At 32.0% G+C, this 25821-nt stretch overlaps 13 protein-coding genes across 13 annotated transcripts, besides 5 other annotated features; 6 read left to right on the top strand and 7 right to left on the bottom strand.

Annotated features, from left to right (window-relative positions):
* Positions 1 to 4172: part of a mobile genetic element that runs on past the window's edge.
* TVAGG3_0190850 (phage tail repeat-like family) lies at positions 987 to 1571 on the bottom strand (the record flags this gene model as incomplete). The annotated part of the gene is made up of 1 exon (XM_051225971.1): positions 987 to 1571. The coding sequence occupies one exon, from the start codon at positions 1569 to 1571 to the stop codon at positions 987 to 989; it is 585 nt and encodes a 194-aa protein (XP_051110957.1).
* TVAGG3_0190840 (uncharacterized protein) lies at positions 1764 to 2165 on the bottom strand (the record flags this gene model as incomplete). The annotated part of the gene is made up of 1 exon (XM_051225970.1): positions 1764 to 2165. The coding sequence occupies one exon, from the start codon at positions 2163 to 2165 to the stop codon at positions 1764 to 1766; it is 402 nt and encodes a 133-aa protein (XP_051110956.1).
* A 138-nt stretch (positions 4173 to 4310) lies between the features above and the next one.
* TVAGG3_0190820 (uncharacterized protein) lies at positions 4311 to 4662 on the top strand (the record flags this gene model as incomplete). The annotated part of the gene is made up of 1 exon (XM_001298115.2): positions 4311 to 4662. A coding segment is annotated over one exon (352 nt), but the record flags the coding sequence as incomplete, so codon positions are not given.
* A 758-nt stretch (positions 4663 to 5420) lies between these two features.
* Positions 5421 to 5783, bottom strand: TVAGG3_0190810 (uncharacterized protein; the record flags this gene model as incomplete). The annotated part of the gene is made up of 1 exon (XM_001298113.2): positions 5421 to 5783. The coding sequence occupies one exon, from the start codon at positions 5781 to 5783 to the stop codon at positions 5421 to 5423; it is 363 nt and encodes a 120-aa protein (XP_001298114.2).
* Positions 5784 to 5914: 131 nt separating this feature from the next.
* TVAGG3_0190800 (phage tail repeat-like family) lies at positions 5915 to 6742 on the bottom strand (the record flags this gene model as incomplete). Its single annotated transcript, XM_051225969.1, has 1 exon — positions 5915 to 6742. The coding sequence occupies one exon, from the start codon at positions 6740 to 6742 to the stop codon at positions 5915 to 5917; it is 828 nt and encodes a 275-aa protein (XP_051110955.1).
* A 3775-nt stretch (positions 6743 to 10517) lies between these two features.
* On the top strand, positions 10518 to 11095 carry TVAGG3_0190790 (uncharacterized protein; the record flags this gene model as incomplete). Its single annotated transcript, XM_051225968.1, has 1 exon — positions 10518 to 11003. The coding sequence occupies one exon, from the start codon at positions 10518 to 10520 to the stop codon at positions 11001 to 11003; it is 486 nt and encodes a 161-aa protein (XP_051110954.1).
* A 124-nt stretch (positions 11096 to 11219) lies between these two features.
* TVAGG3_0190780 (microtubule motor protein) lies at positions 11220 to 13232 on the top strand (the record flags this gene model as incomplete). Its single annotated transcript, XM_001305934.1, has 1 exon — positions 11220 to 13232. The coding sequence occupies one exon, from the start codon at positions 11220 to 11222 to the stop codon at positions 13230 to 13232; it is 2013 nt and encodes a 670-aa protein (XP_001305935.1).
* Positions 13233 to 13339: 107 nt separating this feature from the next.
* On the bottom strand, positions 13340 to 14367 carry TVAGG3_0190770 (perineurial glial growth protein family; the record flags this gene model as incomplete). The annotated part of the gene is made up of 1 exon (XM_001305935.2): positions 13375 to 14358. The coding sequence occupies one exon, from the start codon at positions 14356 to 14358 to the stop codon at positions 13375 to 13377; it is 984 nt and encodes a 327-aa protein (XP_001305936.1).
* A 413-nt stretch (positions 14368 to 14780) lies between these two features.
* On the top strand, positions 14781 to 16167 carry TVAGG3_0190760 (uncharacterized protein; the record flags this gene model as incomplete). The annotated part of the gene is made up of 1 exon (XM_001305936.1): positions 14781 to 16118. The coding sequence occupies one exon, from the start codon at positions 14781 to 14783 to the stop codon at positions 16116 to 16118; it is 1338 nt and encodes a 445-aa protein (XP_001305937.1).
* Positions 16168 to 17540: 1373 nt separating this feature from the next.
* Positions 17541 to 19508, top strand: TVAGG3_0190750 (metallo-dependent phosphatases family; the record flags this gene model as incomplete). The annotated part of the gene is made up of 1 exon (XM_051225967.1): positions 17640 to 19490. One exon carries the CDS (start codon positions 17640 to 17642, stop codon positions 19488 to 19490), a length of 1851 nt encoding a protein of 616 aa, XP_051110953.1.
* Positions 19509 to 19626: 118 nt separating this feature from the next.
* On the bottom strand, positions 19627 to 20824 carry TVAGG3_0190740 (protein ubiquitination; the record flags this gene model as incomplete). Its single annotated transcript, XM_001305937.1, has 1 exon — positions 19688 to 20719. One exon carries the CDS (start codon positions 20717 to 20719, stop codon positions 19688 to 19690), a length of 1032 nt encoding a protein of 343 aa, XP_001305938.1.
* Positions 20825 to 21883: 1059 nt separating this feature from the next.
* Positions 21884 to 21920: a mobile genetic element.
* Positions 21884 to 21920: a terminal%2Cinverted (terminal inverted repeat of Banshee-A3 transposon ID:TVAGG3_0190730).
* Positions 21921 to 22926: 1006 nt separating this feature from the next.
* Positions 22927 to 23019: a terminal%2Cinverted (terminal inverted repeat of Maverick-3 transposon ID:TVAGG3_0190570).
* Positions 22927 to 25821: part of a mobile genetic element that runs on past the window's edge.
* TVAGG3_0190720 (uncharacterized protein) lies at positions 24137 to 24499 on the top strand (the record flags this gene model as incomplete). The annotated part of the gene is made up of 1 exon (XM_051225966.1): positions 24137 to 24499. The coding sequence occupies one exon, from the start codon at positions 24137 to 24139 to the stop codon at positions 24497 to 24499; it is 363 nt and encodes a 120-aa protein (XP_051110952.1).
* Positions 24764 to 25351, bottom strand: TVAGG3_0190710 (uncharacterized protein; the record flags this gene model as incomplete). Its single annotated transcript, XM_051225965.1, has 1 exon — positions 24764 to 25351. The coding sequence occupies one exon, from the start codon at positions 25349 to 25351 to the stop codon at positions 24764 to 24766; it is 588 nt and encodes a 195-aa protein (XP_051110951.1).

The following is a 25821-nucleotide window of genomic DNA, read 5'->3' as shown; positions in this document are numbered from 1 at the left end:
AAAAAGTGACACCAACTATTAAAGTTATTTTATTTACTAGATTTGTGCAATCTTTGTCAATTGACTTCTGAGAATGTACCTCGTCTTCAGACATGACTCAAGATACTTCATCTTCTCATCTGTAACAAGAGCAGAGTTCCTGAGACATGTAAGAATACAAGGTTCATTGACAATTTTTTCAATTGAATTGTAAATTCCATACCTTGTCAGGTCACTGTCAGACTTGTTTATGAACGGGAAGTATCCAGCATGTTGTCTGACTGCTTGAGGGTTGGGTTGATACCATTCGAACTTCACGCTTGCAATTCCTTCAATTGCATTCAAAATATCTGAGTCGGAGTCAACCATTTGTTCTCTCTTTGTAGTCTTGAAAGCGTCAAGAAGCATTGCAGCTGTTTGTTCATTGCCATGTGAGTAGTATATATGACCATCTAAATCTGTTACTGTTAGTCTGAGATTGTATCCTTTCTTATTTCCGTCTTGTATGGCAGCAAGTACTCCCATGAAGCCTTCTTTGTTCTTTCCATCGTCAAAGTTTACTGTAAAGGTTCGACCAGAACCAATTTTACTTCGAACCTCGCGATACTTCTCATATGCATATCTTGTTCTTTCCATGGGAGCATGTGCGTCTTCACCTTTTCCTTTTTTCCTCCTCAAAGGATGCAATTGTTCGTCATGTTTCCAGTAAAATCTGGCAAAGCCGTCGTGTCCTTCAACTTGAGGCTCACTAACATTGAAAGGTATATCCATAAGACGCTCTTCTTCTAACCTCTCAAGTCTGTTTGGATAGTTGGCGCGCGCTGTTTCTAAGTCCATCTCATAGGTCAGATCAGCCAGTTTGTCATAGACTTTTATGGGTCTTCCCTTCCTATATTTAAACTTCTTTGAAACTTTCCAACCATATCTTTCTAACTCTGCTTTTATTCTAGCAGATTTTCTATCTATTCTATACGGGGGCATTTCTATAAAAATAAAAAAATGTTTTTTTACTTTACGTAACCACCGGCTGCCAAAAGTCTTTGACGCCAACCCATATCAGCTAATGAAGGTTGACTTGGTTTAGTCTCCAGACTAACCTTTGGTTTTGGTTTATCTTCAGTTTTTGGTTTATCTTCTTCTATTGGTTTTTCGTCACTTTTCGGTTCATCTGACTTTACCTCACTTGCTGGAACAGTTGTGTCGTTAGTATCTTCATAAATATCATATGCCATCTGTTTCTGTTTTCCTTTCAATTTTTTGTGTTTGTTGTAAAGTTTAGAATATTTCGACTCTAAGTCAATGAGATGTTCTATAATGAACTGTTGGTCAGTGAAGTAAACTTTCCCATCTGTTGTCTCATAAACTCCTTCAGACTTCAATATTTTATTTGTGAGAGTCTGTTTCTTTTTTGAGATACTTGCCGTTCCATTTTTATGAAAAGTGACTTTGTAGTTAGGGTTTGTATTTCCAGACCTCACACTTTCTATTATTGAATTTTTCTCTTCATCTGTAAGTTCTTTGACAGGTTTTGACAATGGTTCTGAACTTTTTGTTTGTGGTGTCAAATCTACCGTTTCAACTTCTTCGGTCATTTCATCTCAGTAAAAAATTTTAGTTTGGTTTGTTTTCAACTGGTTGTTTAGGTTTTTTAAGTCGGTCTAAAACTTCCTGAGGTATAGGAAGAACTTGACAAACACGTGGTGTGTAACTGCTGGAAGCCGACAAATCCATCTTGAGCCCATTTGTCTCAATGCTGTATTGTTCATTTCATCTCAGTAAAAAATTTACATTCCCCACGTTTGAGGCGGTTGAGGTTGGTTGTTGTTTACCCACTGTTGTGCATGGTTATATCCTCTGTTAAAGAATCTTTCACCTTGGTCCATGTAGTGTCCTGCTTGGTTATAGTAGTCATTTGCTTTGTTATAGTAGTTTCCTGCTTGTCTTCCTACATTGTCCATCCATCCTTGAACTTTTCCTCTTGTTTCAGGATTTGGAATAAGATTTGCTGCATCTCGTGCTACCTCCCAACCTTTCTGTACGGTTTGTATAATAGGTTGTGCTTTCTCTTTCAGTATACCTAATGTACTCAAAATCTTCCTTCCAATTCCAAATGCACCTCTGGCTAGTGTTCCCACTGCGGGTAAAAATCTAGATGCGACTCCTGCTAATGCGCCAAATAAACCCATTTCTTATGGGTTAAAAATGACGAATTCAAACAAGGACCCGTATGTTTCTAAGGCAACAAAGAAAGCACTCATGGTAAAAATCTTTAGTTCAACACCAAATGCTTGGTTTATGGATATCTTGGAAAACATTCCGAGGTATAGAGAAGATGGACCTCCATACTGGCTAATATTTGTCGGTCAAAACACAAGATACTGTGAAGCCATACCATTATGGTCCAAAAATATTTTAGATGTGAAAACTGCTTTGACAATATTCGTTGACAAATACCATCCAACAAAACTGACATCTGACTGTGAAAGTTCTTTCAAATCAGACGATATTAAAAACTATCTGCGTTCAAAAAATGTAAACCAATATTTCATTGTCGACCAAAACCATTCTGCTCTTGGTGTCATTGACAGTTGTATAAAAATCTTAAGAGACTTAAATCAACCACAAGGTGGTGAAGCAAATGAAATGTCATATGACGACAAGTATAGACACTTCTCCATGGCAAAGATGAGACAAGTTTTAAATATTTACAATAACCGTAAACAAAAAGGTTTGGGAAACCACTCCCCCGAAGAAATGAAAAACAACCCCGACTTAGAGAAAGACTATATATTTAATAGTTTAGTTAAGAGGGATAGACAAGAAAGAATGCCAGGCTTCAAACTTAAGAAAGGTGACAAAGTAAAAATAGAAATACCTAAACGCGACCCATATGAAAATACTATTGACTATGACAACAATGGGAACTCGACAGGTACTCGCATTCGTGTTCGTAAAAATAGAAGAAAGTATACAAGAGAATATTATGAAGTTTTAGGCAAACATGGCAAAATGTACAGACTGCAAGCAGAAGATAAAACGACTATTGTCAGACCTCGTTTCAAACTTGTTAAGGTTCAAGGTGGTATACTTTCAAAGACAGTTCCTAACAAATATAAGACAACTCCTGACGAATATGCTAAAGAAGTTGAAAATGACGACTAAGCATTTCTATACCATGCGTAAACTGTCATGTAAGGTGGCATGTAGTCTTTACTTTGTCCCGTTGTTTGCGTATACCCTGAAACGCGATGTGTATGGTTTCCTCCTACCTCAGTGTTACTCCAGTAACAATTTATAGCAAACTTAACGTCCTCTTTAACATCATATCCTTTACCTTTTGTCATTCCTGACCAATCCCAAAATCTATGACTATGCAAACCTGCTTCAGATGTACTTAAATTTATGTAGTGACTGTGCGCAGGTAAGTTTTCACCTGAAATCGTTTTACTTCCACCTGTTTCCTTTGAAGAGTTTGCACAATACAAAAACCTGTCGACTATTTGAGTCCAAGTTCCAAAACCAAGTACTGTTTCTGGTCTGGTAGAGTTCATTGACGTGTAAATAGAACCTATAGGATATAGTGTTTGAAGTATTTCTGTCTTTAATGTTTGAAGCTCTGTTTTGTCAGCTTTTTTATTTAACTCATCGTTAACATATGTTTTGTCTGCTTTTGTATATAACTTTTCTTCAAGTTCATTTACGTCAGAGATGCTATGTCTATGATATTTTTGTGAGTATGTTCCTTCTGTCCATGCGAAAATATACTTTTTTGTTGCATCTACATATCCAGCTATCCATGTCGAGTCTGCTTTCTTCTTTAACTCATCGTTAACATATGTTTTGTCAGCTTTAAGGTCTAAACATCCTGAAACCCACCCTGTATTGGCTTTACCTTCTAAAATCTTTGTTGTCCGTTCATTATACCATTCAACCCTTTCTTTAATTTTTTCATCTTTTTCATCCACATATTCCTTATCTGCCTTCTTCACTAACCCACTAGCCAGATATGCTAACTCATCGTCAACATACTCTTTGTCAGCTTTGTTGTCAATATCTGCCTTCAAAAGAAGTTCATCTATAGGTTTCTCGTTTAAAGTTCTTTTTGTTGGATTTATACAAACAGTATGGTTCTTACTGTCTTGAAACAGAAACTCGTCTGTCATTGGGTTTATCGTCAGTTTTAAGTTTCCTTCTTTCAATGACTCAGATATCTTAGAATAGTTTGAAAAGTTTGTTGTGTTCTTATTTAGAGCTTGTACAATGAGTTGTCGGTTGTGTTGTATTTCTCTCATAGACGCTGTTTCTTTCGACATTTTTATTCTAGATAAAAAATGCTTCCAATAGAAAAAGAAAATTCAAGAGTTGCTACAACTAAACCATTAGATGAACTTTTTACGAATGTCGGTCAAAAGTTTGAGACAGAGACCGTAAAGCATGAAGGCTATCGTTTTGACTACCCATTGAGATGGTTAAGAGACCCATCCGTCACAAAAGCTATTGGCTTTCGTAGAATGAAATTCATTTCAGAAGCCATACATGGTTTCCCATTTACGGTCGCTTTTGAAGTTCGATACTATAACAAAGAAAAACGTACGTATGAGAAATTTGAACAGGGAAAACTTTTACAAGTGAATTTGCTTGTAAACTTAGAAACAACTCTTCAAGCTTTTCAAGAAAAAATAAACGATATCTATCTCGAATATGCAAACCAGTTTAACATTGACGAAGGAGAGTACCATCTCGATATTGTTTATGACAGGAAAAATGCAACTGTTAAAATCGATGATAGAATAGAAGACCTTGGAGAAGACGTTTATATTTCTACAAAATATAACAACTTGGCATGGTATAGATTTTTGAGGATGTTAAATCAGCCTGCAGAATATCCAGTACACCCGAACTTTTATGAAGTCGAAAACCCTAATGGAACATATAAAATGTTTTGACTCAGATGCTATTATCGTTCATGCTTCATTTTCTGGTGCACAAAACTCTTTTTTATGCTTGGCAAATAACTTTTACGAAAAACCTACAAAGCTATATGAACCACCAAGTGGAAGTATTTCAGACTTTCAAGTATGGTTTACAACAGATGGAAGAAAGAGAATAGTTCCATTATACCATGCGTTTTACTTAGAACTTAGTCTCATATACAACTACTATCGAACGGTAAAATATAATTTTAATACTTGAGGTGTTGGATTTGGTTGCCAACTTGACTGTGGTGCAGGTTCAGGCTGTTGTATAACAGGAGCTTGTTCTTCTGGTTCAGGGTCTTTAGGTATAATACCAACGAACTGACCTACTCTTTTACCAATATTTTTGACTCCGTTCCAAATTCCTCTTCCGACAGATTTTATTCCATTCCATATACCTCTTCCAACATTTCGAAAGAAGTTTCCTATTCTTCCAAAGAAACCCATTTTACTATATGTAAAAATCTAATGTCCGCCTAGTCTCTTACGTTTCCTTCTGAGTTCCATTGCATTCTTTAACTGGAGCTCATACATTCTATTTCTCCTCTGGTAGAAAACATACTCTGGGTCAACTCCTGTGTTCGCGTCATCTGCATAGAGTTGTTTATATCCCACTTCAGGGTTTGTATAAAACTCTTTCCATCTCATATTTGCATACCATGGTGGTAAGCCTAACGCAGCGTCATTTGACATGGCAGTTTGCATTTGTACATCTGTTGGCACTTGACCATAGTTTGCCATTGCAGTTTGTATTCTAACTTCATTTGGAATATTCTCTGGGTTTGGTTGTCCAGGTTGCTGTGCATTCGCTAAGTTCTGTGCGTCCATTTTAATATTAGATAAAAATATCTCTTACGAGTACATATGCTGAACATTTGCTGGCAGTGGTTCATCTTCATATTCTCTATATCTTTCTGCCACGTCAAATAAGTAAATGACACAATGGAAAAAACCTAAAACTAACAATCCGATTTCAAACCACATTTACTTACCAATAAAATTTCTTTGTTGTGACACTTTTTCCGGTTTATAGGACCTCTCTCATATTCTATCTTATCGTATCTAAAATCATAGTCATGTATGTCCTCTAACCATCTCATAACACTTTCCAAACCACTTTTATCGGATGTAAAGTAAAAGCATGGATGGTTATGTAAAACGTCTAAAGTTTCTAAAGAGTCTCTCAAAGTCCAGTCTACTTGGTATTGAAAATCATATGTGTTATAGAACGGCGGGTCTACTATAAAGAAAACATTTTCCTTGTCTTTGTATTTTTCATACAACTCTGTCCAATGACATCTCACAAACTCTATACCCTCAGTATATTTTTCTATGTTCTCTTTGAAAACCTTTGTATAGTTAAGATATAAAACGTTTGACATAAGTGTTTCAATGTCATGAACTCTTATAGAACCACTATACAATAGTCTAGAAGATATACTATCCCAGTCAATATACTCTGCTTTTTCCAAAACCTCTCTGACAGTATTTTTCTTATCTAATGGTATACTTTCCATCTTACCTATAGGTATCTTTTCTTTCAACTCACTCAATATTTTGTTTGTGTCTGGTATATGTTTGAGACGGTTCATATAGTTGTCGAAGTCATTGCATATAATCTTTGCATCTGGGAATACGGTATGGCACAGATGAGATATATAGAAACTTCCACCGAACAAATCTACAAATGTTAGACCATTCGGTAGTTTCTTAAGTTCTCTCAATAGAATATCTTTACATCTACTCTTATTTCCAAAGAAGGGTAACGGTGGTTTTGTAAAATTCATTTTATATACAATAAAAATGTTTTTTCCCTGAAAAGCTACAGAAAAGTGACAAAACATGAAAACTACTCGGTTAAGGTCTTGTCAGTTTTGTAAAATAACCATCCTATCTTGTTAAGACTTCCTGGACTGTTGTCAAAATGTCATGTTGTCACACTTTTTCAGAGAAGTTCATTTGACCTGGTTACCTGGTGACCTGGTGACCTGGTGACGATAGACCCTTACTTGTCCGGACATAGTTCTACTATTTTGAGTCCTCTACAAACAAGTCAACAGCAACGACTTTCAAAAAATTTTAGGGGCTAGAAGGCACGAAGTGCCTGGAAGCCCCCACAACCCAAAAAAACCTCATTTTATACTTCATTGCATACTAAACATCTTCAAGGGGGTAGAGGGGCGCAGCCCTGGAACCCCCAATACCTTTTTTTTTTTTTTTTTTTTTTACCTTTATTGTATTAAACTATTTGTTTAAATAATCAAAGATAGATCATTTTTATGAGTATTTATCAATTTCTATATCAAAATAAAATTGTGTCTCAATTCAAATTTTTAATTTGATTAATTGTGCTTTAATTTATGCGTTAATCATTGTTATTAAATAAATTAATTTAATTGAAACTTTTCTTCATTAATTTATCGATTGAAACATAAGTTCCTCATTATTTTAAAGATATATCACGCCAATATTTTTTGGGCTTAAATGAATATTTTCAATGAGTAATAATTTTATTTTCTGATAACATCCATTTTCTTTTGTGGAGATCTTTACCATAGATTACACTTCCACAAGATAATCAATCTAATGCAATATTTCATAAATAATTTTTTTGAAGGAAAATCTTCTGATATTGAGATGTTTCTCAATTTTTTTGAATATTTTATCGTTAAAATATTATTCAATAAAGATGAGCCAGCTGTCAGCAAATGTCGTTCATATCATTGTATCAACTCGTACCCAAAATAAACGAAAAAGAAATACCGCTCAAAGCATGCGTGATCATGAGAAAATCCAAAAACGAATCCAAACAAATGGAGTCCTACCAGATTATATCTCTGTATATTTAGAAAGATACTTCCAACAAAGATTTACCGCTTCAACCTTACTTTCAATAGCTAACAACCTCATATCAAACTTAAATTTACGAATTGATAGATTAGCAAAGCGGAACAGACAAGCATTGCTTTGCTGGTTTGCTGAAAATTGGAACACTATTCATCCGCACCTCAAATATTTCAAAAATCATGTAAACTATTTGTCTAAATCATCAGATTCTGATTCGATAAAAGATGGATTTGACGATTCTGATTTTGTAGCGATTGGGAATATTAATCCGATGGATGTTTCACAACTATTGAATGTTCACTAATTCTTTTTGACAAAATACATTTTTTTTAATACAAAATTCAAAATGTTTGCCATTTGATTAAAATTAATAGTAACTATTATCGCCTCATGGATTTTTTTAATTTTTTTCAATTTTTTTATTATAGTTTTGGGGAAAATAGAAACAATAAAAATCATTCTATTATACTGTATCAATTCGAATGCTCCAAGATTATTGATTTATTTTGAAATTATATTTTTTTTTGAAAAATATCAATATCTTTGTTATGAGGAGATTGCCAATCAATAAATGATAAAATATATCGGTTTGTTCTTTTGAAAATTATTTATTATTTTTTTTGGAACCAATAAACAAAATATTTCGATCAACTTACACTGCATTTCGAATATATTCGTTGAAATTCATCAATTAAATTTCCTATAATTTATTTGTTCAACAATTGCAAGAATTTCAATTGTTTTTTAATAGTTTCGATTGAAGTATTCATGTTCCCCTAATTTCCTAATGACATGGATAATACCTTGACTCTTAATTAGTTTGTTTTATAAATTCGGCTTCAATGATTTCGGTAAAGCGGTTTAATTTTAAAAATTGAATTCAAAGATTTTAGTTGATTCAAAATTTGAAAAAGATTTTCAAAATAAATCACTTATAGATATAGTTTCAATACTGTTATTACAATTGTTAGATTTTCACGCCAGTGAAAATATCTAAATAAAATTGTTTCTCCAATTTAATTTATTTGGCATTGAAAATAGCAAAAGAATTTTATATCATATTATAGGATATATATAAACTATCATTTTTATCTGGATTAAGGGACCACTGCAAAAATTGAGAGACTCAGAAAAATTGAGAGGCAATATGAGATTTATCGTTTTCACCTCAATTATAAATACTTATTTTGCTACTCATCAGATTGATATTTTTCAATTCTCGCCAATATACACACCTTTTGGTATGATACTTTAGCATCATGTTATTTCGAATTAAAGAAAAATCTTGAAATCGGCGAGTTTTGAGATGATTTTTATTTTTCGATTTTTTTTCTGTTTTCATAGCGTGTTTTAAAAATTCACGATTTTCCGATTTTAATAGTGGATCGATAAAAAGTTTTTATTGGACAATATTTTTATATTAATTAAAATATAATATCTGCGAATTTTTTTGCAAATTAAATTGAGAGAAAAGTCATTATTTTTAAATTTTGATGATTGCAAATACATTTGAATTTTATAACAGATAATTTTAAAATAGAATAACCTTGCAAAACTTCACATATACTAATTTTTTCAGAAAAGTCTTGTTAGAAGTATTACATGATATCTATGTCAATTTCATATGCAAGTCATTAAGTTTTTAGTTGAATTTAATTTCAAATATTTTTTATTTTTAAATTTTAGGTCTGATTGAATATGAATAGATATATGTTCAAATCATATTGATGTAAATCACTATTCATAGAATATGATTCCAAATAAAATTTATCAAAATAATCCATTTGAATACTTATCATTTTTGCATGTATCAATATTCAAACTTTGTTATTTCATGATGCAGCTCGTGTTTACTCCTATATATTCTATAATCATAACAAAATTCTCATACAAAATAAATGAATAACAGAAATTTTGAAGTTCTTAGTGAATAAAATGGTCGTATATGATGAATATAGGCAGGTGACCACTATTATTAATGATAAATTTCCAATTTTATTGATAATAATTTTAATATTTAATATGAAAAGAGAATTTGAAGAGTGATAATAAGGGAATTTGACAAGTATCTTGCAGGGATTCAAAAGACCCTAACTTAATTTTTTCGAGTTTATTGAATTTTTAGCCTTAAAACTCGATGAAGATTTTTAAAAGACGATAGGTCTTGTTTGGCCGTGCAGTGGTCCCTTAAATTTGTCATGATATATATATTGTGTATTCAAAAAAAATTTAAAATTAAAGGTTAAAAATGTCATTTAAATTCTAAGTTATTGAATAAGATAACTTAAATTGTAAACTATTGAATTGTTTCATGTGAATTTCATAGAGGAATCAATGACAAACTGAACAAATTACAGACAAATCTAATTGTGCTTAAGTAACAAGACAAAATCTTGATCGAGAAATTCCTATATCTAAAGTTTTGGATAACAAAATATAAATTGCCCATTTTTAAATGAGTGCCTAAAGATTAAATCATTGACATTGAGCAATCTAATCGATTCTTAATATTTATATTATCATGAGACAAATATTTTCATTATGTTAAAGCATTTTAAATAGAACTACATGATGTATAAGTTAACTGCATCTAAGAACAATAGGGAGCTCCTCTGATTATTCAAATTGAAAGAAAATCATAAAAAAAGGTCTATCACAGCGATATTTTCTATGAATAGAAATTTTGAAGGGTCTACCATCCCCTTTTTTTTTCAAATGAGAAACATTGCTTTTTTCATAATCTTATCAAATTCAAAGAAGATACTTTCAAATAATGGTAGCGTAGATACCAAATCAAAATCTAGGTCATCCAAAAGCTCTCCATCAAATGGTCCTTTAACAACAAATTTTAATTCAACTAAATCTCCTATTGACGCTAATCATACAAATACAAACATATCAAAACTAAATTCTACATCTATATCAGCACAATACAATCAGACATCGAAAAATCTCACTAAAGTTCAAGAACCAAAACCACAAAATAACACAAAAATACAATCAAATCAAAAGCAGAACAATATCAACCCATCTACCAATGAAAAAAAGAAGAAAACTTCAAATGAAGAAATAAAAAAAGAAGACTGTGCAGAAGTTGAGGAACCAGACTCCGATGCTTGTGTAATGCTTCGTGTACGAGAAGAAATCATAAACGAATTAAGAAAATTAAAGAATTCAGAAAAGCCATCTATTTTTTCATAACAGTGAATAACGATCTTCCAATATATTTCATTTGTTTCATTAGATTCAATTATTTCTATTGTTTTATAAAAAATTTTGAATTAAAAAAAAATATGAATTACACTCTTTCTATATAATAGCAACGCTAATTTGGAGTTATTTACTTGCTCTTCTGTGATTCCAATACCCAATAGTCAAAGGAAAGAAATAATGTGTACGTTTAAATTTTTTATTGGTATGAAATCAGCAATTCACGTTTGTGTTAGAGTGAAACCTGCTGAGAATAATCGTGAATACTGGCGTATTGGTGATGATAATAAGTCAATATCATGTGATAAAATGCCAGATGCAAAATGTTTCGACTACGTTTTTTCTCCCTCGTCTGAATCAGCCGATATTTATAATAAACTAGCAAAGCAAATAATATTAAATTCATTTAACGGCATCAATGGAACAATTTTAGCATATGGACAGACAGGATCAGGCAAAACCTTTACAATGACAGGAAATTCAGAGCATCCTGGAATAATCGTACATGCTGTTAATGACATTTTTGCCCTTATAAAAGAGAAGTCAAGCAAATATAATATTAGCGTTTATTTCTCTTTTTATGAAATTTATTGCGAAAAATATCGCGATTTACTAGTAGATGATTCAGAATCCAACTCAAGGCAATCGTTCATTACTATTAAAGCAACTAATGCAGCTGAAATACTAAAATTGTTACAAGAAGGTAACGAACGCAGATCTATCGGAGCTACAAAAATGAATAATCAGAGCAGTAGATCGCATTCTCTTGCCAAAATTTGCCTTAATATACAGCCAATAGCACCTGGTGAGCACACTTTAACATCAGAATTATTTTTAGTTGATTTAGCCGGTTCTGAATGTATTTCAGACACAGAGGCTACCGGAAATAGAAAAATAGAAGCCAAGAACATCAATATCTCTCTATTATCTCTTTCAACGGTTGTTGATGCTTTAGTTCATAATAGAGCTGTTTCATACGCTTCATCAAAGTTGACAAAAGACCTTAAAAATTCTATTGGAGGAAATTCTAAAACAGCAATTATATGCACAATAAGTGGTGATGCACAGCAGAGATATGTTTCAGAAAATACACTAAGATTTGCAAGTAATGCAATGAAAGTTAAAAATACACCAAAATCAAACAAAATTGTTTCGGATAAAGTATTAATTGATCAATTAAAGAATGAAATTATATCGTTGCAGGCAAAACTTTCGAAATATGAAAATGAAATTCCAGGAAAACATATCCAAGAAATTCAGGAATCAAGAAACCGCATTGAAGAGATCACAACTACTATCTTTGATGAAAGCAGAAAATCATATTCCCGTCTTGCCGCTCCTAGAAAGTCATACACTGCAAACATTAATTTGGATTTATTAGACTCGCAATCCGATGATGATAACAGCGTTACAAGCGAAATTGAAGCTGATAGACTATGCCAAGAATTATCCAATAAAGTCCTAAAGGAGAGTAAAACAGAAATAATTAATATGGATAAAATTGAAATTGAAAGCTTAAAAGAGAAAAATGAGAAATTGGCTAAGGAAATGGAAGAAAAGGTCAATTCTCTGAATGTTGATATTGATAATGCAATGAAAGAATTGCAAGAAATTCGAACCCAATATTCATTGTTAAATGAATCAAGTTTACTTAGGGAGAAGGAAAATAATGAAAAAATTAAGATTTTAGAAGAAAATATTCAAATGTTGACTCTAAAAAATGCCGAATTACAAAAATTAAATGCTGAATATACAAAAGAGAAAGAAGAAATCATGAAAATGAAAACAGAAAGCCAGGAAGAAAAGCAACAAGCTGATTGGGAAGTCTCTTATTATATTAAAGCACTTACAGATTTGCAAATGGAAAATGATAATCTTCAAAAGCAGTTAATTAAACCAGCCTATGCAGAAAAGGAAATACAGGCAACTCGCTTAAAGAGGGATCTGAAAAAAGAGAATAATCCCCTTATTCAGAACATCAATGAGAATAAACTTGCAAATAAATTGCTTGATATTCTTGAAACAGAATCAGAAACAAAGATAGAAGAATACAATGAATATGACCATGTAGACAATATTATTATTCCGGAAATAAATAAGGAATATTATTCAAGGAAAAACTACTACATCCCAAGAGAGAATTATTATGTGAAAATGTTCTTTCACACTTTAACCCTTATATTAACATTTGTTTTATGTGTTTGTGTTATAGTTTTATAAAAATTACATTTCTTCGTAATCATGATATGCTTTTTGCTCAACTCAATGCTATATTGTTTTGAATATGTCGTATTTCAGTCTGTTTTAAATTTTTTGACTCAAATTAAAGAGAATTAAATATTTTTTAGTAATATATAAAATTTTATTTGATTAAGTGTTTTCTATCCATGCATTGGCACTTGCATCCGAGATCTCCAGCACCACAGTCGCAAAATCCAGATGAAGTCTGATCTGGAACAACACTATGTCCTGCATGGCATTTGTTTTTGCAGGCTGTGCAGATAATTTGATTGTTATGGCAACAATCTATGCATTTCCAGAATTCTTCACGTATATATGTTCTTCCTGATTTGATAAATGAACAATCATTTTCTTTATCATACTTAACGCCGTTTTTAATGATATCTTGCAATTCTGTATTTTCGATTTGGAGATCTTGAGCAATTTTTGCGAGGGCTAATGCAACTTCAGCTATCCTCTGTTGTGAGTTCATCTCAATGTAGTATTTAATCAGCATTTCCATCGTTGAAATTTCCAAATCTGATATAGGCACGTCATTTAAGTAATGCACAGGTAGGTGATGGCTTATTATTGTGTTGACGTAAACATTCCAGTCATCAAACTCCGGATTTTGATTATAGATATCAATAATAAAAGAAGTAGGAATGGATAAAAGCCATTTTTCCGGAATTTTATTGATATTTTTGGCAATAGATTGCAATAAACTCTTGTAATCATAGAAAATAAGAGGTAATTCGAGATTTTGAGTGGGAATTAATGCGGAGTTAAACTTAATTGCTTCTATAACTTCTGGCATTTCTAGTTCTTTTGCAATTGGTAAATAGTAATCCACTTTTTCTAAGGGGATGTCTAAATTTGTTGAAGAAATTTGGGTAAAAAAGCTTGTTATTATTTCATCATCTGCTGAATATTGTAGCTTATAAGATGAGCATGTTAAATCTGTTGATATTATTCGATATATTAATTTTGAAAGCAAGATTGCTTCAAACTTTTTTAATTTAAATGCATTGGTTTGATTAAAGATAATTTCAAACTCCTCTTCTGTGTCTTTGATTAACGATACGCATCTCATGATTTTGCTAGGCGAGAATTGGATCTCTTTCATTGCGAAATCAAATAAAAAAATGAAACTAAAATTGATAACATTCAAAATTTGAAAGAAAATTTGATTAAAAGTTGATCAAAGTATTATTTGCCATCATTTTTATTCCTGATCATAGAAGGGAGTTCAATATTTTGCATAAGAGTATATGATGTTAGAAGATCATAGCAAATTGTTGGATAAATAATTTTGTTTTGTTATGGTAATAAGTTTGATTACCATTTTCGTTGTATGTCGCCTATAACGGCTATATTGGTTTTGAATTCACGCTATGTTTCTATATTTTGCACATAAAGATTGTTATAAATTGTGAGAGGCTCTTCTTTTTGGAAAGAATGTGCAACAAGATCTCAACTGAAGAGATGTAAAGTTCATGGTTAATAATATGACAATCTATACAGCGATTTTTTTTTTCAAACAAAAAAATGGCAGATAATGAGATATCGGCGCTGCAAGAAAAGCTAGCCAAAATATGTGAAGAAACAGATGATCTTAATAGTCGATATCTCGCCCTTGAGCAAATGAATGAAGAAGTAAAAAATATTAATATTGAAATCGAAGATTTGAACAAAAAGCGAGAAGATTCACAAAATATCTTTCGAAATCAACTAGATGATTTAAATAATGAAATCGAATCTGCAAAAAATGAATTAAATTCTCTAATTACTTCACAAAATGATCGCACTAATGAGTTAGAGAAGCAAATTCAAGAAATTTCCAATCTCAATACCCAAAAAGAACGTAAATTGAGTCAAATTACTCAAAACAAATCAAATGCGTCACAAAATCAGTCAAATGTTCTCAAATATAAAGCATTGCAGGCAGAGCCATCCAAATTCAATGAAATTTTAACTTTTGAAGAGAGGAATGGGGATATTTCTTTATACTTTCAACAGATTGAAACACAAATTTCAGAATTACTCAAGAAGAAAGCATCTTTATCAGATTCTATTCCATCTAAAGAAAAGAGGATCCGTACTAATACTAAATTTTCGAATCATCTAACAGAAAAATGCGAAAAACTGGAAAATCAATATCAACTCTCTATTTCCAAGCTAGCAGAAACAAAGCAGAACATTGAATCTTTAAACATCCTTATTGCAGATCAGCAGAAACAAGTTGAATCTGCCAAACTCCAAAAAACAAATTTACAAACAAAATATTCCGAAACAAAATCTCTTTTCAAATCCGAATACAGTTCAACTCTTTCCAGTATAGACTCGAAAACCTCAGATATCTGCCTCCTGAAAGAAAGATTCGAAAAGATCGAATCAGATCTCAACTCACGCGAATCAGAGCTTCGTGACGAGCTCTCCAGGGTCGAAGCTGAGAACGACGAGCTGTCCAGAGAGATCGGCAGTCTCGAGCAGGGCGACAAAGCCGAGGATGTCGCAGAGGACATGCAGAGCTCGATAGAGAAAATCAAAAGCAACATGGAGCCCCTGACAGTGCGCATCGAGAAGTACAGGAAGGACATCGACTCGATACAGACTGACCTCAGGACCCTTGACGAAGCAATAGACTTCCAGATCCTGAAGAAGAAGCCGTCAAAGAAGTTTTTGTCGAAACCGAAATTCGCGATGAAGAAAATTCTTCTGGAGGAACTTATTGTCCAGAACTTCAAGATCAGCTGCGAAATAGCTATATACATGGACAAGCTCGGACAGGCTGAACAGTACATCAAAAATCACCCGGAACTGTTCAAAAAAGATGAAAATGATGGTGAAAGAGTTTCAGATGAAGTTAAGAAGGAAAAATTGTAGAGGTTACTCGATTTTGTTGGTTTTTGTTTTGATTTTGTTGATAAAGCGTTAATTTTTAGAAATTTTCACTGTTCATTTGAAAATAAATCTAGATTGATATAAAAATTAGATTATAAGGATTTATAATCCAATTTTGGATTCAAGTTGTCGATGTTCATATCGCCATAACTCAATTATTTTTGTTGCTAATATACATTTCAAATGATGCAAATTCAGTTTATAAGAATGAAATTAGCTAATATTTCATGATAGAATTTGTCAATAACGCATCTCCATGTATATTCAATCTGCCCAATTATTTTACAACTATAAAAACCATTATATTATAATCGATTGAAAATAATGCAGCACAAAAGTATCTTCAGATAACTGAATAAAGTTCAATAGGTAGTCATAGATTAATTGTTAAAACTATTGATTTAACAAGCAATAAAAAGGCTCAGTTTCATCTTCTTTCACCTTTAACTGCAATATTAAAATATTGGTTATACTATAATTATAATAAGATATATGCGTTTCGTTAACTAGTAAAATCCAAATTGTATAAAAGAGCTCCATTCCTCGATAACTACAACTATTGATTCTTTATATAAATGAAATTACTAGAGATATCTCGAATTCACTACAGATTTAAGAAGGATTTGTCCGTACATGCTTACCATAATGACAGTAATTTACGAAAAAAAGCTGAAGAAATTGTCGTTAACATAGAATACTCGAATTAAGGAATAAGGATAACAAAGTGGTGAGTATGCCATTAAATTTAATTTCCAATCATATTTCCTTTCTTCCTTTATAAAGGAAATCACATTATGAATTACAAGTGACATTTCATAGAATTCAATTCAGAAAGTTCGAATTTCTCCTTCCTTTTGTTTATGAATTATACATAAATATAAAGACTTCATCAAATATCGTTTGCTTATGAGTTGATTATTTTTCCATCTCAATTTTAGATATGAGTTTTGCTTTTTTCTTTTCAAAATTCAGTTAATGCTGGAAAAGAATACCATTAAACTGTTGGCAGAAGATATACATAGAAAATCAGCTAAAATAGCCATCAATAAAATAAGAAAACATATTTTTAATTTTTATAGATTGAGTGTCAAATGAAAATTGAGTACTTGATTTCAAAATTTTTTGGATTATAAAGATGTGCTGAATTCGCGATACTATTCGATTTTTTAATCATCGATTTTGAAGAAAATTCAAAAAAAATTGAATTCAATAATCCGTCTAGATCGTAATCAAATAAAAAATCCCATCACAATTAATATTTGTGATATCAAAATAAAAAAAATGTCAGAACGATAAGGTGATCAGATAAAAATGATTTTGGAACTTGATAAATTTAAATGCATCTATAAATTAGATTAATACTTTGAAAGGGTGTAAAGTAATCGTGAAAAGTGACAGATGAGCGGAAAATTTCGACCCAAAGTGATTGAAATTTTACTTGCGCATTTATTTTGGCCATTAGCACTATCAGCGTTGTGTGTTTATATTGTTTACAGGCCAACAATGCTTATTGTTCCAAAATTAGTCAAAGAAAAACCCATAATAATAAATCGAACAATTCAACCTACAGTTATTGGTCATTTAACTGATCTCCATTTGAACCCAGAGCATCCACAACGTGCAGTGTTCGCCCGAAAGCAAATAGAAGAGTTTTCAAATATAATTAAGCCAACCTTATTAATCATATCCGGCGATCTAGTTGATGGAACAGAAACAAAATCAGAAATATCTCAGCATCGTCAATTCCAAAGTAATTGGGATGTATATAAAGATCTCATACAAAATGCAACGTTTCCAATCATTGCTGCTGCTGGTAACCATGATGAGCATGCTCTTGAGAGACTTCATAACAAAGAGCATTTATACATACAAAACGTTGAAACAAAAAATTTTTTCATTGAAAAATCGATTTTTCATACAGAAAACGGGAAAATTCGTGTTATATTGCTCAACCCATTCTCATTTCCTACATCTCCAATGCCATACGGATTAGTTGTGCGCCCTTCCAGAAACACACTTGATTTATTAGAGAATGAGCTAGACAAGGTCGAATCAGACTACACAATTCTCACATCTCATTTCCCATCTCAGTGCATTTTCGGCCAGAAATCCTCAACAAACAAAAAATTTGAGGATATAATAAAATTAAGTAATTCAAAAGTGACATCTTATTTGGTCGGCCATTTTCACATGCCAAAACCATTTACTAGACACATTGGTGGTACTCTCGAGATCTTTGGATCCACGACATCCTACTTCCAAGGCTATGGACTACTCTCTTTCGACGGAGGCTCTGTTGTCTACAGTTTTGTAAATTTCTCATCAAAAGTGAAATTTATCGTCACCAATCCTCCACCAGAGAAGCAGTTCATCTCTTCAGGCGGCTTCTTAACCGAGCAGTTCAGGGTTAGAGTTGTTGTTTACGACGAAAGGAACATGTCACTCAAAGTCTTCATTGACAAGAAATTCGAAAAAGAAATGGAAATTGATTTGAAAGGTGATGGCTTCGTTGTATACGGCCTTGATGTGCATACTTCGAATGGAATGCACTCACTCAAAGTAGAAGGAGATGGAGTTAAGTATGAGACCGAGTTTTTAGTTTCGAAATCTAGAGAAAAACAAAAAGAGAAAAGTGTCAAATTTTTCATCAAATTTAATTCAATGATTTTTGTGCTATCTGTCATAGTTTTATACCTTGTTTTCACCACCTTGACACCGTTCATCCTCAAGTGTCAGTCTTTTACCACCTACATTTCCAAGTTTGGCATTTGGCTGACATCTGAAACTGAGGACAAATTCACAATGAGAGGTTTTATGAAATCTGTTTTCCTTGGTCCCTTCTTCATCTCCTTCTCCATCCTGAAGATTCCGAGGAAGTTCTGGATCTGCTACATCGTGACTTTCGTCTCCTTCTTCTGCCTTCCCATGTACTTCATGAGATACGATGACACATTCGTTATGACATTAACATGGTGCGTCATCACGAGGGCTGGATTGAACGCGTGTGTCATGTGCTTCATTGTGATTAACATAGGAATAGGGCTATACTTCGTACCTTTCCTTTTCCTAGGAAGCATCGCTTTCTCACAGCACCCAGTCAACCATTTCGTGAATGCAGAGATGCTGATTCTCAACGTGATCCCCCTAGTTTTCATCGTATTGAGCCAGATCCTGTGTGTAACTGCTGACGGACCGTTTTCCGCTCTATTCTCGCCTCTGACCCTGTTTTCTCTTACGATGTACGTGCTTCTATCTTTCGTCATTTGGAGAGAGAGATTAAAACAGATAAAATCTGAGATTATAATTCAGAACCAGAAAGATATCAAAGCTGATACTCAGCAAATTGTTTTGTAGTTTTACTATCGTTGTTTGTTGTTTGTTGTAAATATTAGTTAATGATTTGCAAAAAAAAAATATTTTTTTACAATATCTTTTTAAAACAAATTTGTTAACAAATTGAATCTTATTAGATAAAATTGATATTTAGAAGACAAACATAACAATATGAATATAAAATTGTGAATAAAAAAGAAATTATAACTTTTTTTTTCTTAAGATCCGAGTTTCCCTTTGAGGAGTGCTTTAATTTTAGGAGAAGAAGCATAATTATCTGCCGTGAATCCTATTTTGTCCCTTAAATTGACGTCAATTCCAGGTAAAGAAAGGAGGTATTCGACAATATCAGTGTGGTTGTTCTTGCATGCTATCATCAAAGCCGTACAGCCTGAAGAGAACTTCAAATTTATGTCAAATTTTGGTAAAGAAAAATATTTGACTGCTTCGAGATTTCCTTTATCGCAGAAGAAATAAAATGCAGTATTATCATACTGATCTTTTGCATTAGGATCTGCACCGAACTCGATAAGTTTCTTTGCAAATTTCAGATCCCCTTTCGCTTCAGTCTGAATTAAGATGTTTCTTCCGTGGTAGTCATGCTTCACCTCGTGGAAGTTGTTAGCGATCGCAAACTTTATTGTCTCATCATCATCTTGAAGGGCGCATGCATTGAGTAGATTATATATATTGTAGAAGTTTTTGGAGTCCTTAGGAACCATTTTCAAACTCTCAATATTGACATTATAATTTGAAGTGGATTTTGGCTTGATGACTTTGGGATTTTGGGATTTTTCGTAAATAGTTACGATTTGCTTATTAAGGGAGTTGAGGGCTTGGTATAAGCTGCTAATTTCTTGTTCCTTTTCAGTAATAATGGATTTAAGCTTTTGAATTTCTTCTCCATTAGTTGAGCGTTCAGCGTTTTGCGAAAACAGCTGTAGAAACGTTGACAAACTGCTGAAGAAGTCCGTGCCGAGCTTTTTGCTTAAAATGTTTAATAGGCGCCTGACGGAATTCAAATCTTGACCAAAAAGAATCGATGAATGTTGTAAAAACTCAAATAGTTGGTGGCAATCATACTTTCTGCCAAGGTTTGTGAAAAATGTAATAGCTTGATTGATATTTAATTCACAAAGTTCCAAAACTTGGCAAATCTCTTCTTTACTTCGATCATTAACAAATTCTTCACTGTCAATGAACTTGTTGATATCATCTACCACAGTATTCGGATCAAATTTTGAGGTCATTGTAGAAAGTGATAAAAAATTGAAAAAATAAAGTTACCACTAAGGATGTCAATTCGGAAAGTTGTTTTCATTTTAGGAGAATATAATTTTCCTTTTGGAAAATTTAAAAAGTGAGACGCGCAGGATTCGAACTTTTTTAAAAGTTGATTTAAATATATTCTAGTGTGATTTCTAAGGATAATATCATATTTAAAATAAGAATATACTAGTTTGGGTGGTATAATTTTTTCGATAAATTTGAGAATATGTACGTTTAGGGCATCAAAAGTGTCAATTCGCTCAGCGAAAGCTGAGCTAGCTTCGTTCTCGAAAGAATAGGGAAGGAGTGAAAGAGAGTGATACAGATGTTGACACATTCATATCATTTCAACAAATTTTGATCAAAATGAAATTCAATTCACTTCATATCCTTCAGTCAGTACATTGACATCCTTCTACATCACAATGATAACTCGTACATCAATAGTTCTACAACTGACTCAGAAAAAACAAGATTTTTACTTCCAGCTTACAGCTTTTGAAAAGTTTCGATGATAAAAATCACTCTACTCTTGTTTATCGATATGTTGTGATAGTAGGTAAACGTATTCTTATCGATATTAATAAAAATATTTTTACGAAAATCTGAACCAATTACAGAGTTATTCATAAAGTTTATGATAACTGTAATTACTTCATCTTTGTTTTATATTTGAATAAACAATTTAATTTAATTTGCATAATTTTTTTTAGTTGAAAAACAGGGAACTTATTTGAGTTTGTATTATTTTTATCGTTCAATTCATTGTATCAGTGAGTGATCCAGATATTTAAGATATTTAGAAAAAATTTATTAATTTGATTAACAAATTTTAATCAAAATAGCAAAAATCTATTTGATAGTTGTAAGCAAACAATAACTTTTATTTCAAGCAAAATCACTTATTTTCATCTAAACGTATAAAATTGTCAATTTTATGAGAATAAATTTAAAATCTCATGAAATATAAAGAAGAGTAATATTTTTCAATTTTCTTTTTTCTTTGTCTCAAATATTTTCTGTTGGGAATTTTCTTGTTATCAAAAAATAATTTTAATATTTGTTTATTTCATTACATACAATAAAATTTTACAAACTCTATTTCTTCTCAAGAAAATTTTTTTCCTTCATATAAAGAAACATTGTAATAAACAGAAATTCATCAAAAGTGACAGCTCTCAATTTTTTGACATTTGTAAATTCTAAATTGAATGAGAAAAATGAAATAATACTAAGCATAATACAATATTCTAGATTTAATTATAATTAGGAAAAAGTTAGTTTTGAGAGTACTTTTCATAGACATATAGAATGAAATCTTCTGAAAAATAATATCACATAAACTCATATTATTTTCTAATATATAACTATTTTATATAAAAATCAAATTCAATGATCTTAAAAGCGAAGGATAAACCTCAAAATTTACGAATATAATGAGTGGGAATATAATGCTTATCTATCATAAAACCATATGAAATATTAATTTTTGCTTTACGCCTAATTTTTGACGACAATTAGCAAAAAATGTTAAATGTTAACACTCAGTCCATTTGAATATGAAAAATAAAATTGACTTTGATTAAATGTTTTTATTTATCATGCAATTCTTCTTGCGACCAAAGAGTTGAATAAAATTTCAAAAAATAAGATAGCTTAAAAAATAATATACGGTAGTGTTTACTAATAGATGAATAGTATATAAATTCTATTAAAATGGAGTTGATCCAAAAAAATATATAAAATTTGATCATAAATAAAATCGTTTTAAATTACTTCTTCATTTAAATTATAACAATTATTTTTGGTTTTATATTTTTTTGGATCAAATCCATTTTAATAGAATTTATATACTATTCATCTATTAGTAAACACTACCGTATATTACTTTTTAAGCTATCTTATTTTTTGAAATTTTATTCAACTCTTTGGTCGCAAGAAGAATTGCATGATAAATAAAAACATTTAATCAAAGTCAATTTTATTTTTCATATTCAAATGGACTGAGTGTTAACATTTAACATTTTTTGCTAATTGTCGTCAAAAATTAGGCGTAAAGCAAAAATTAATATTTCATATGGTTTTATGATAGATAAGCATTATATTCCCACTCATTATATTCGTAAATTTTGAGGTTTATCCTTCGCTTTTAAGATCATTGAATTTGATTTTTATATAAAATAGTTATAAAAAAAAAAAAAAAAAAAGGTATTGGGGCTTCCAGGCACTTCGTGCCTTCTAGCCCTGATGTTGATGTTTAGTATAAATGAAGTTTTTATTCGGAGGACTCTTCTTCTTCCTCCATTGCTTCTGGGAAGAAGCCTTCTTCTGGGTCGAAAACATTATATAATGTGTCGCTTTTCACAAATTATATATGTTTTCATGTTTTGTCACTTTTCTGTCACTTTTCAGGGAAAAACATTTTTATTATTATATATAAATGAATTTTACAAAACCACCGTTACCGTTCTTTGGAAATAAGAGTAGATGTAAAGATATTATATTGAGAGAACTTAAGAAACTACCGAATGGTCTAACATTTGTAGATTTGTTCGGTGGAAGTTTCTATATATCCCATTTATGTCATATAATATTCCCAGACTCAAAGATTATATGCAATGACTTCGACAACTATATGGACCGTCTCAAACATATACCAGACACAAACAATATATTGAAAGAGTTAAAAGAAAAGATACCTATAGGTAAGATGGAACGTATACCATTAGATAAGAAAAATATTGTGAGAGAGGTTTTGAAAAAAGCAGAATATATAGACTGGGATAGTATATCTGCTAGACTATTATATAGTGGTGCTATAAGAGTTCATGACATTGAAACACTTATGTCAAAAGTTTTATATCTTAACTATACAAATGTTTTCAAAGAGGACATAGAAAAATATATTGAGGGTATAGAGTTTGTGAGATGTCATTGGACAGAGTTGTATGAAAAATATAAAGACAAGGAAAATGTTTTCTTTATAGTGGACCCGCCGTTCTATAACACATGGGATTTTCAATACCAAGTAGACTGGACTTTGAGAGACTCTTTAGAAACTTTAGACGTTTTACATAACCATCCATGCTTTTACTTTACATCCGATAAAAGTGGTTTGGAAACCGTTATGAGATGGTTAGAGGACATACATGACTATGAGTTTATATATGACAAGATAGAATATGAGAGAGGTCCTATAAACTGGAGAAAGTGTCATAACAAAGAAATTTTATTAGTAAGTAAATGTGGTTTGAAATAGGACTACTTGTTTTAGGTTTTTTCCATTGTGTCATTTATTTATTTGACGTGGCAGAAAAGTACAGAGAATATGAAGATGAACCAATGCCTGCAAATGTTCAGCATATGTACTCGTAAGAGATATTTTTATCTAATATTAAATGGACGCACAGAACTTAGCGAATGCACAGCAACCTGGACAACCAAACCCAGAGAATATTCCAAATGAAGTTAGAATACAAACTGCAATGGCAAACTATGGTCAAGTGCCAACAGATGTACAAATGCAAACTGCCATGTCAAATGACGCTGCGTTAGGTTTGCCACCATGGTATGCAAATATGAGATGGAAAGAGTTTTATACAAACCCTGAAGTCGGATATAAACAACTTTATGCAGATGACGCGAACACAGGAGTTGACCCAGAATATGTTTTCTACCAGAGGAGAAACAGAATGTATGAGCTCCAGTTAAAGAATGCTATGGAACTCAACAGGAAACGTAAGAGACTAGGCGGACATTAGATTTTTACATATAGTAAAATGGGTTTTTCAGTAAGATAGGAAACTTCTTTCGAAATGTTGGAAGAGGTATATGGAATGGAATAAAAACCGTAGGAAGAGGAATTTGGAACGGTGTCAAAAATATTGGTAAAAGGGTAGGTCAGTTTGTTGGTATTATACCTAAAGACCCTGAACCAGAAGAACAAGCTCCTGTTATACAACAGCCTGAACCTGCACCACAGTCTAGTTGGCAACCAAATCCAACACCTCAACCGTATTAAAAAATTATATTTTTACCGTTCGATAGTAGTTGTATATGAAACTAAGTTCTAAGTAAAACGCATGGTATAATGGAATTATTCTTTTTCTTCCATCTGTAGTAAACCATACTTGAAAGTCTGAAATACTTCCACTTGGTGGTTCGTATAACTTTGTAGGTTTTTCGTAAAAGTCATTTGCCAAGCATAAGAAAGAGTTTTGGGCGCCAGAAAATGAAGCATGAACAATAATAGCATCTTGGTCGAAAACATTTTCATATGTTCCATTAGGGTTTTCGACTTCATAAAAGTCTGGGTGTACTGGATATGCTGCAGGCTGATTTAACATCCTCATAAATCTATACCATGCCAAGTTGTTATATTTTGTAGAAATATAAACGTTTTCTCCAAGGTCTTCTATTCTATTGATTTTAACAGTTGCATTTTTCCTGTCATAAATAATATCGAGATGGTACTCTCCTTCGTCAATGTTATACTGTTTTGCATATTCGAGATAGATATCGTTTATTTTTTCTTGAAAAGCTTGAAGAGTTGTTTCTAAGTTTACAAGCAAACTAACTTGTAAAAGTTTTCCCTGTTCAAATTTCTCATACATACGTTTTTCTTTGTTATAGTATCGAACTTCAAAACCGACCGTAAATGGGAAACCATGTATGGCTTCTGAAATGAACTTCATTCTACGAAAGCCAATAGCTTTTGTGACGGATGGGTCTCTTAACCATCTCAATGGGTAGTCAAAACGATAGCCTTCATGCTTACGGTCTCTGTCTCAAACTTTTGACCGACATTAGTAAAAAGTTCATCTAATGGTTTAGTTGTAGCAACTCTAGAATTTTCTTTTTCTATTGGAAGCATATTTTATCTAGAATAAAAATGTCGAAAGATATTGCTTCCATGAGAGAAATACAACACAACCGACAACTCATTATGCAAGCTCTAAATAAGAACACAACAAACTTTTCAAACTATTCTAAGATATCTGAGTCATTGAAAGAAGGAAACTTAAAACTGACATTAACCCAATGACAGATGAGTTTCTGTTTCAAGACAATAAGAACCATACTG

The sequence above is a fragment of the Trichomonas vaginalis genome, chromosome IV (genome assembly GCF_026262505.1).
Source record: "Trichomonas vaginalis G3 chromosome IV, whole genome shotgun sequence".
NCBI lineage: Eukaryota > Parabasalia > Trichomonadida > Trichomonadidae > Trichomonas > Trichomonas vaginalis.
This window is presented reverse-complemented; position numbering and strand designations above follow the sequence as displayed.